Source organism: Perca flavescens, unplaced genomic scaffold (assembly GCF_004354835.1).
Source record: "Perca flavescens isolate YP-PL-M2 unplaced genomic scaffold, PFLA_1.0 EPR50_1.1_unplaced_scaf_10, whole genome shotgun sequence".
In the NCBI taxonomy this organism is placed as follows: Eukaryota; Metazoa; Chordata; class Actinopteri; order Perciformes; family Percidae; genus Perca; species Perca flavescens.
In genome coordinates, this window is record NW_021166515.1 from 44,640 (window position 1) to 54,639 (window position 10,000).

General features: G+C 45.5%; 1 protein-coding gene across 1 annotated transcript in view; it reads right to left on the reverse strand.

Moving 5' to 3' along the window:
* Positions 1-10,000, reverse strand: part of LOC114551471 (BCL-6 corepressor) — a 60,244-nt gene that overhangs the window by 14,554 nt on the left and 35,690 nt on the right. Inside the window, exons 9-10 of the mRNA XM_028572519.1 lie at positions 8,149-8,411; positions 2,981-3,085 (exon numbers count right to left, since the gene is read on the reverse strand). Of these exons, the coding sequence (XP_028428320.1) occupies positions 2,981-3,085; positions 8,149-8,411 (368 nt within the window). The remainder of the gene's footprint in view (positions 1-2,980; positions 3,086-8,148; positions 8,412-10,000) is intronic.

Here is a 10,000-nt window from a genome sequence, read left to right on the forward strand (position 1 = left end):
TCAGATACAGTATTAGGGGACCACTAAGGTCTATATAAAAGAGACTTCAGATACAGTATTAGGGGACCACTAAGGTCTATATAAAAGAGACTTCAGATACAGTATTAGGGGACCACTAAGGTCTATATAAAAGAGACTTCAGATACAGTATTAGGGGACCACTAAGGTCTATATAAAAGAGACTTCAGATACAGTATTAGGGGACCACTAAGGTCTATATAAAAGAGACTTCAGATACAGTATTAGGGGACCACTAAGGTCTATATAAAAGAGACTTCAGATACAGTATTAGGGGACCACTAAGGTCTATATAAAAGAGACTTCAGATACAGTATTAGGGGACCACTAAGGTCTATATAAAAGAGACTTCAGATACAGTATTAGGGGACCACTAAGGTCTATATAAAAGAGACTTCAGATACAGTATTAGGGGACCACTAAGGTCTATATAAAAGAGACTTCAGATACAGTATTAGGGGACCACTAAGGTCTATATAAAAGAGACTTCAGATACAGTATTAGGGGACCACTAAGGTCTATATAAAGAGACTTCAGATACAGTATTAGGGGACACTAAGGTGTATATAAAAGAGACTTCAGATACAGTATTAGGGGACCACTAAGGTCTATATAAAAGAGACTTCAGATACAGTATTAGGGGACCACTAAGGTCTATATAAAAGAGACTTCAGATACAGTATTAGGGGACCACTAAGGTCTATATAAAAGAGACTTCAGATACAGTATTAGGGGACCACTAAGGTCTATATAAAAGAGACTTCAGATACAGTATTAGGGGACCACTAAGGTCTATATAAAAGAGACTTCAGATACAGTATTAGGGGACCACTAAGGTCTATATAAAGAGACTTCAGATACAGTATTAGGGGACACTAAGGTGTATATAAAAGAGACTTCAGATACAGTATTAGGGGACCACTAAGGTCTATATAAAGAGACTTCAGATACAGTATTAGGGGACCACTAAGGTCTATATAAAAGAGACTTCAGATACAGTATTAGGGGACCACTAAGGTCTATATAAAAGAGACTTCAGATACAGTATTAGGGGACCACTAAGGTCTATATAAAAGAGACTTCAGATACAGTATTAGGGGACCACTAAGGTCTATATAAAAGAGACTTCAGATACAGTATTAGGGGACCACTAAGGTCTATATAAAGAGACTTCAGATACAGTATTAGGGGACACTAAGGTGTATATAAAAGAGACTTCAGATACAGTATTAGGGGACCACTAAGGTCTATATAAAGAGACTTCAGATACAGTATTAGGGGACCACTAAGGTCTATATAAAAGAGACTTCAGATACAGTATTAGGGGACCACTAAGGTCTATATAAAAGAGACTTCAGATACAGTATTAGGGGACCACTAAGGCCTATATAAAAGAGACTTCAGATACGAACGATGCACGTTACTAAAAATTCCACCTTAAGAGAACGAGATGGAGAGAGGAAAGCTCCCTCCCTCTCTTCGTCTTCTGCTCTCGAAATGATTGCAGCGTGAGTGTGTCTGTGCGTTTCTGTGTGTGTGTGTGTGTCTGTGTGTGTGTGTGTCTGTGTGTGTGTGTCTGTGTGTGTGTCGTGATGGATGACGGCTTAATTTGCAAACTGAGCTCGTTAGCTTCACCGCTGCACCTCAACGAGAGAGAGAGTGGTGACAAAAGCTGTCACACCGCACATGAAATATTCAGACTGCGTGCGGGCATGAATGCGTGAGTGTGTGTGTGTGTGTGTGTGTGTGTGTGTGTGTGTGTGTGCGTGTGTGTTTTCTGCCTCCCACTGATTTCAAAACGTTGACTGAATTTCAATAAGGATATCCGAGCAGACTCTGAGCTGTGGCCTTTTTTAATGGTTACAGCGTCTGTTTGTCCTGAAGGTAGCGCTACAGGAGAAGGTCCTTAAAATCCAAAAGGGTTCATCCTCTGGGGAGCAGGAACATGAGACAGTGGTCCAGTCCACAAAGCGGCCAAAAAAAAGCACACATAGAGCGCCAAAAAAGTGCCCAAAGAGCGCAAAAAAAGCACCAAAAAAACTACACAAAGAGCACCAAAACAATCGCCCATGCAGTGCCAAAAAAGCGCCCAAAGAGCACCACAAAGCGCCAAAAAAAGGTCATAGAGCACCAAAAAAGTGCCCAAAGAGTGCTAAAAGCACAAAAAAAACACACAAAGAGCTCCAAAAACTACTAGTAGTAGTCTGGTTCCAGCAGACAGGACTACTAGTAGTCTGGTTCCAGCAACCAGGACTACTAGTAGTCTGGTTCCAGCAGCCAGGACTACTAGTAGTCTGGTTCCAGCAGCCAGGACTACCAGTAGTCTGGTTCCAGCAACCAGGACTACCAGTAGTCTGGTTCCAGCAGCCAGGACTACCAGTAGTCTGGTTCCAGCAACCAGGACTACTAGTAGTCTGGTTCCAGCAGCCAGGACTACTAGTAGTCTGGTTCCAGCAACCAGGACTACTAGTAGTCTGGTTCCAGCAACCAGGACTACCAGTAGTCTGGTTCCAGCAGACAGGACTACTAATAGTCTGGTTCCAGCAGACAGGACTACCAGTAGTCTGGTTCCAGCAGCCAGGACTACTAGTAGTCTGGTTCCAGCAACCAGGACTACTAGTAGTCTGGTTCCAGCAACCAGGACTACCAGTAGTCTGGTTCCAGCAGCCAGGACTACAGTCTGGTTCCAGCAGCCAGGACTACTAGTAGTCTGGTTCCAGCAGCCAGGACTACCAGTAGTCTGGTTCAAGCAGACAGGACTACTAGTAGTCTGGTTCCAGCAACCACGACTACCAGCAGTCTGGTTCCAGCAACCAGGACTACCAGTAGTCTGGTTCCAGCAACCAGGACTACCAGTAGTCTGGTTCCAGCAGCCAGGACTACTAGTAGTCTGGTTCCAGCAGCCAGGACTACCAGTAGTCTGGTCTCTGGACCTGGACCAGGTCTATCGTTGTGTGGTTACCTCGTATCCGAGGCGCGCGGCACGCTGCAGCAGAGTCTCGCCAGCGTTCTTGTTCACAATGAGTCGCCGGACTTCAGGTGGGGGGGGCGGCTCGGCCCGGGAGACCTGTGTGTGTGTGTGTGTGTGTGTGTGTGTGTGTGTGTGTGTGTGTGAGAAAAAGAGACACAAAGTGATTAGCATGAGCTCGAGGATTGTTTTTTTTTTTTTACCCACACACGAAAACACAGCCGCTCGCTGCGTTTCCACATTTATCACTGTCAGATGTTTTCTCTTAAACGCACACACACACACACACACACACACACACACACACACACACACACACACACACACACCTAGTTTTCCAGGCTCGGTCGAAAATAGCGCTGTCACCACCTCTGCTCTCACGACTCTGTGTGTATGTCTGTGTTTGAGAGTGAGTGAGTGTGTGTCAGTGTATGTGTCTCTGTGTGTGTGTGTGTGTGTGTGTGTGTGTGTGTGTGTGTGTGTGTGTGTGTGTGTGTGTGAGTGTGTGTGTGTCTGTGTGTGTGTGTGTGTGTGTGTGTAAGCCCGAGGCCGATGACAGAGAGGATTGGACTTAAAGTAAAAAACAGAAAAGAGTGAAAAACAAATGACGATTTTCTCTCCCTCTCTCTCTCTCGTTTAAAAGCTGTACAAAAACACATAACTTAGGGTATAAAAAACGTGTAATAAACCCATTTTAACGCGATATAAAAACACATAAATCACGGTATAAAAGAGACGCAGAAAACACGTTAAACGTTAGCCGTTCGCCCTCTGTTGGTCCGATCGTCTTTTCGCTGCCTTTTTGTCACCTTTTTGGCTGCCTTTTTGTCTCCTTTTTCGCTGCCTTTTTGTCTCCTTTTTTGCTGCCTTTTGGTCACCTTTATGTCTCCTTTTTTGCTGCCTTTTTGTCTCCTTTTTTCGCTGCCTTTTTGTCTCCTTTTTCGCTGCCTTTTGGTCACCTTTTTGTTGCCTTTTTCGCTGCCTTTTTGTCACCTTTTTGTCGCTTTTTTGTCACCTTTTGTCGCCCTTTTTGTCGCCTTTTTAGCTGCCTTTTTGTAACCTTTTTTGTCGCCTTTTTCGCTGCCTTTTTGTCGTCTTTTTGTCGCCTTTCTGTCGTCTTTTCGTCGTCTTTGACTCCTTTTTCGCTGCCTTTTTGTCACTTTTTTCGCTGCCTTTTTGTCACCTTTTCCGCTGCCTTTTTGTGACCTTTTTGTCTCCTTTTTCGCTGTCTTTTTGTCGCCTTTTTCGCTGCCTTTTTGTCACCTTTTTGTCTCCTTTTTCGCTGCCTTTTAGTATCCTTTTGGTCACCTTTTTGTCGCCTTTTTTGCTGCCTTTTTGTCACCTTTTTCGCTGCCTTTTTGTCACCTTTTTGTCGCCTTTTTCGCTGCCTTTTTGTCACCTTTTTCGCTGCCTTTTTGTCACCTTTTTGTCACCTTTTTGTCGCCTTTTTGTCACCTTTTTGTCGCTTTTATGTCTCCTTTTTTTGACTTTTTGTCGTCTTTTCGTCGTCTTGGACTCCTTTTTCGCTGCCTTTTTGTCACCTTTATGTCGTCTTTTCGTTGTCTTTATGTCTCCTTTTTTCGCCTTTTTGTCGTCTTTTCATCATCTTTTTCGCTGCCTTTTTGTCTCCTTTTTGTCGCCTTTTTCGCTGCCTTTTTGACGTCTTTTTGTCGCCTTTCTGTCGTCTTTTCGTCGTCTTTGACTCCTTTTTTGCTGCCTTTTTCTCACCTTTAGGTCGTCTTTTTGTCGTCTTTATGTCTCCTTTTTTCGCCTTTTCATCATCTTTTCCGCTGCCTTTTTGTCGTCTTTTCCGCTGCCTTTTCCTCACCTATTTGTCTCCTTTTTCGCTGCCTTTTTGTCACCTTTTTGTCGCCTTTATGTCATCTTTTTGTCTTCTTTTCCGCTGCTTTTTCGCTAAAAACTACTAGAAGTTTAGCTAAAGGTTGAGGTTTCGTGCTAAAATCAAACGTTACTTCACTCCCAGTCACGCATGTGGTGATGCTGAACGTGACGTTCATATTTAATTTCTTGAATTTGCTTAAAATCTGCGTCCACAGATTCCCTTTTAGATTTCGCTCCTTTATACACATAAATACATTCATATTCCGTGGCTAAAGATGGAGATTTTATCTGAATATTCATTAAAATTCAGAGTATTTCTGCTGAAATCTGAAGCTCCGATGAATCCGGTGTTTTTTTTTTTTTTCTGACTGGGGATAATCAGCGGCCAGCAGAGACGGATGAAAAGCTGCCGACGCCACGGCAACAGCCTCCGCCGCTTAGCAGCCAGACAGCGTGTGCGTGTCAACATGTTTGTGTGTAATCTGTGTGTGTGTGTGTGTGTGTGTGTGTGTGTGTGTGTGTGTGTGTGTGTGTGTGTGTGCGCAGGCGTCTGTCAAACGGAGCCGCTCGCTGCCACGCTTCGGCAAACAGGAAGCGAGCTTTGCCCTAGAGGTGTGTGTATGTGTGTGTATGTGTGTGTGTGTGTGTGACTGTGTGTGTGTGTGTGACTGTGTGTGTGTGTGTGTGTGTTTTCTAGCGCAGCAAACACGGAAGAAAGGAGGGCAAAAATGAGAGAAAGAGACAGACAGTTTGTGTGTGTGCTTTGGTGTGTGTTTGTGCATGTGTTTTTAGTGTGTGTGTGCGCTTTAGTGTGTGTGGGTGTGTGTGTGTGTGCGCTTTAGTGTGTGTGTGTGTGTTTTCTAGCGCAGCAAACACGGAGGAAAGGAGGGCGAAAATGGGAGAGACAGACAGTTTGTGTGTGTGCTTGGTGTGTGTGTGTGTGTGTGTGTGTGTGTGTGTGTGTGTGTGTGCGCTTTAGTGTGTGTGTGTGTGTGTTTTCTAGCGCAGCAAACAAGGAGGAAAAAGAGGGCGAAAAAAGGAGAAAGAGACAGACAGTTTGTGTGTGTGTTAGCGTGTGTGAAAGTGTGTGTGTGTGTGTTTTTTAGCGCAGAAAAGAAGGGGGAGCGGAGGAGGCTCGGGCGAAAAAAAAAAAAAACAGACAGTTTGTGTGTGTATTTTGGCGTGTGTGCGTGCTCGCTGCCCTGAGGAAATCTCCGGTGCAGCAGCTGTCAAACGGCACAAGCGGCTACGCCACACACACACACACACACACACACACACACACACACACACACACACACACACGCGGTACATGTGGAGAATATTATTCTTCCTCCCTAACCTTCAATCACTCGCTCCCTCGTTCGCTCGCTCGCTCTCTCTCTCTCTCCTTCACTTTAATCTGCGGTGAATTGAATTACACACACGCACGCACGCACACATGCATGCACGCACACACACACACACACACAGACACACACAGACACACACACACACAGACACACACAGACACACACACACACAGACACACACAGACACACGCCACACAGGCGTCCCTGCAGAGTTTTCCCAGCGAGCTCCAATCAGGACGATAATTGCAATGATTAACAGAGAGAGAAGAAAGAAAGAAAAGAAAAAAGAAGGAATGACTGATTGTGGTTTCTAAATATTTAAAATCTTACATTATATTATATATATATATATATATATATATATATATATATATAACAGCTGCTACGTCATTTCCACGGACAAAAAGGCACAAAAAAGGCAGCAAAAAAAAGGCAGCGATAAAAAGGCGACAAAAAGGCAACAAAAAGGCGACAAAATGGCGACAAAAAGGCAACAAAAAGGCAGCGAAAAGGCGACAAAAAGGCAGTGAAAAGGCGACAAAAAGGCAGCGAAAAGGTGACGAAAAGGTGACAAAAAGGTGACAAAAAGGCAACGAAAAGGTGACAAAAAGGCAACGAAAAGGTGACAAAAAGGCAACAAAAAGGTAGCGAAAAGGCGACAAAATGGCGACAAAAAGGCAACGAAAAGGTGACAAAAAGGCAGCGAAAAAGCGACAAAAAAAGGCAAACGAAAAAGGTGACAAAAAGGCAAACGAAAAAGGCGACAAAAAGGCAGCGAAAAGGCTACAAAAAGGCAGCGAAAAGGCGACAAAAAGGCAGCGAAAAGGCGACAAAAAGGCAGCGAAAAGGCGACAAAAAGGCAGCGAAAAGGCGACAAAATGGCGACAAAAAGGCAACGAAAAGGTGACAAAAAGGCAACGAAAAGGTGACAAAAAGGCAACGAAAAGGTGACAAAAAGGCAACGAAAAGGCGACAAAAAAGGCAGCGAAAAAGGCGACAAAAAGGCGACAAAAAGGCAGCGAAGAAGGCGACAAAAAGGCGACAAAAAGGCAACGAAAAGGCGACAAAAAGGCAGCGAAAAAAGGCGACAAAAAGGCAGCGAAGAAGGCGACAAAAAGGCAGCGAAGAAGGCGACAAAAAGGCGACAAAAAGGCAACGAAAAGGCGACAAAAAGGCAGCGAAGAAGGCGACAAAAAGGCGACAAAAAGGCGACAAAAAGGCGACAAAAAGGCAGCGAAAAGGCGTCCACTCGTCTCCTCCTCCCTCACCTCTCCACTCGTCTCCTCCTTCTCCTCCCTCACCTCTCCACTCGTCTCCTCCTCCCTCACCTCTCCACTCGTCTCCTCCTCCCTCACCTCCTCCTCCCTCACCTCTCCACTCGTCTCCTCCTCCCTCACCTCTCCACTCGTCTCCTCCTCCCTCACCTCTCCACTCGTCTCCTCCTCCCTCACCTCCTCCTCCCTCACCTCTCCACTCGTCTCATCCTCCTCACCTCTCCACTCTCCTCCTCCCCCTCACCTCCTCCTCCCTCACCTCTCCACTCGTCTCCTCCTCCCTCACCTCTCCACTCGTCTCCTCCTCCCTCACCTCTCCACTCGTCTCCTCCTCCCTCACCTCTCCACTCGTCTCCTCCTCACTCACCTCTCCACTCGTCTCCTCCTCCCTCTCCTCTCCACTCGTCTCCTCCTCCCTCACCTCCTCCTCCCTCACCTCTCCACTCGTCTCATCCTCACTCACCTCTCCACTCGTCTCCTCCTCCCTCACCTCCTCCTCCCTCACCTCTCCACTCGTCTCCTCCTCCCTCACCTCTCCACTCGTCTCCTCCTCACTCACCTCTCCACTCGTCTCCTCCTCACTCACCTCTCCACTCGTCTCCTCCTCACTCACCTCTCCACTCGTCTCCTCCTCCCTCACCTCTCCACTCGTCTCCTCCTCCCTCACCTCTCCACTCGTCTCCTCCTCACTCACCTCTCCACTCGTCTCCTCGTCGCTCCCTTCGTCACGTTCCTCCTCCATCGCTGCAGTGTGCTTCGTCTTGCACGGGCGCTTTCCCTTCGGCTTGGCGAGGTCCGGCGAGGGAAGAGGAAGAGGAGGAGGAGGAAGAGGAGGTAAGGAAGGGGTGAAACCTGAGACCCTGCTGAGGGAGACCCTGCTGAGGGAGACCCTGCGACTCTCCCTCAGCTTCTGGTGTTTGTCCTGGAGGCGGGAGGACGCCGGCGCCACGTGGAAACCTGGAACACAAACACGCCATCATGGAGGAGGAGAAGGGAAATAATCAGAGTCCATAAACGTGACATAAAGGGGACATAAAGGATTCAAAAAGGCAACATAAAGGCGACAAAAAGGTGACATAAAGGCAATATAAAGGCGACAAAAAGGTGACATAAAGGCAATATAAAGGCGACAAAAAGGATACATAAAAGTGACATAAAGGCGACAAAAAGGTGACATAAAGGCAATATAAAGGCGACAAAAAGGATACATAAAAGTGACATAAAGGCGACAAAAAGGTGACATAAAGGAAATATAAAGGCGACAAAAAGGATACATAAAAGTGACATAAAGGCGACAAAAAGGCGACAAAAAGACAACATAAAGGCGACATAAAGGCGACAAAAAGGATACATAAAGGCCACAATAAGGCCACATCAAGGTTACAAAGAGGCGACAAAGAGGCGACAAAAAGGCGACAAAAAGGCGACAAAAAGGCGACAAAAAGGCGACACGAAGGCCACATAAGGGCCACATAAAGGCAACATAAAGGCGACATAAAGGCAACATAAAGGCGACATAAAGGAGACATGAAGGCCACATAAAGGCAACATAAAGGCAACATAAAGGCGACAAATAGCCGACATAAAGTCCACATAAAGTCCACAAAAAGGTAACATAAAGGCGACAAAAAGGCGACATAAAGGCAACATAAAGGCGATAAAAAGGCGACATAAAGGCAACATAAAGGCAACATGAAGGCGACATAAAGGCCATATAAAGGCAACATGAAGGAGACATAAAGGCGACATGAAGGCAACATTAAGGTGACAAAAAGGATAAATAAAAGTGAAATAAAGGCGACAAAAAGGCGACAAAAAGACAACATAAAGGCGACATAAAGGCAACATAAAGGCAACATAAAGGCGACATGAAGGCAACATAAAGGCAACATGAATGCGACATAAAGGCCATATAAAGGCGACATGAAGGCGACATAAAGGCGACATGAAGGCAACATTAAGGTGACAAAAAGGATAAATAAAAGTGAAATAAAGGCGACAAAAAGACAACATAAAGGCGACATAAAGGCGATGTAAAGGCAACATAAAGGCGACATGAAAGCGACATGAAGGCAACATAAAGGCGACAAAAAGGTGACAAAGGCGACAAAAAGACAACAAAAAGGCGACATAAAGACCACATAAAGGCCACATGAAGGCAACATGAAGGCAACATAAAGGTGACATAAGGGCAACATAAAGGTGACATAAAGGCGACAAAAAGGATACATAAAGGCCACATAAAGGCCACATCAAGGTAACAAAGAGGCAACAAAAAGGCGACAAAAATGTGACATAAAGGCAAAATAAAGGCGACAAAAAGCCGACATAAAGTCCACAAAAAGGCAACATAAAGGCGACAAAAAGGCGACATAAAGGCAACATAAAGGCGATAAAAAGGCGACATAAAGGCAACATCAAGGCAACATGAAGGCGACATAAAGGCCATATAAAGGCGTCATCAAGGTAACAAAGAGGCGACAAAAAGGCGACATAAAGGTGACAAAAAGGTGACATGAAGGCCACATAAAGGCCACATAAAGGTC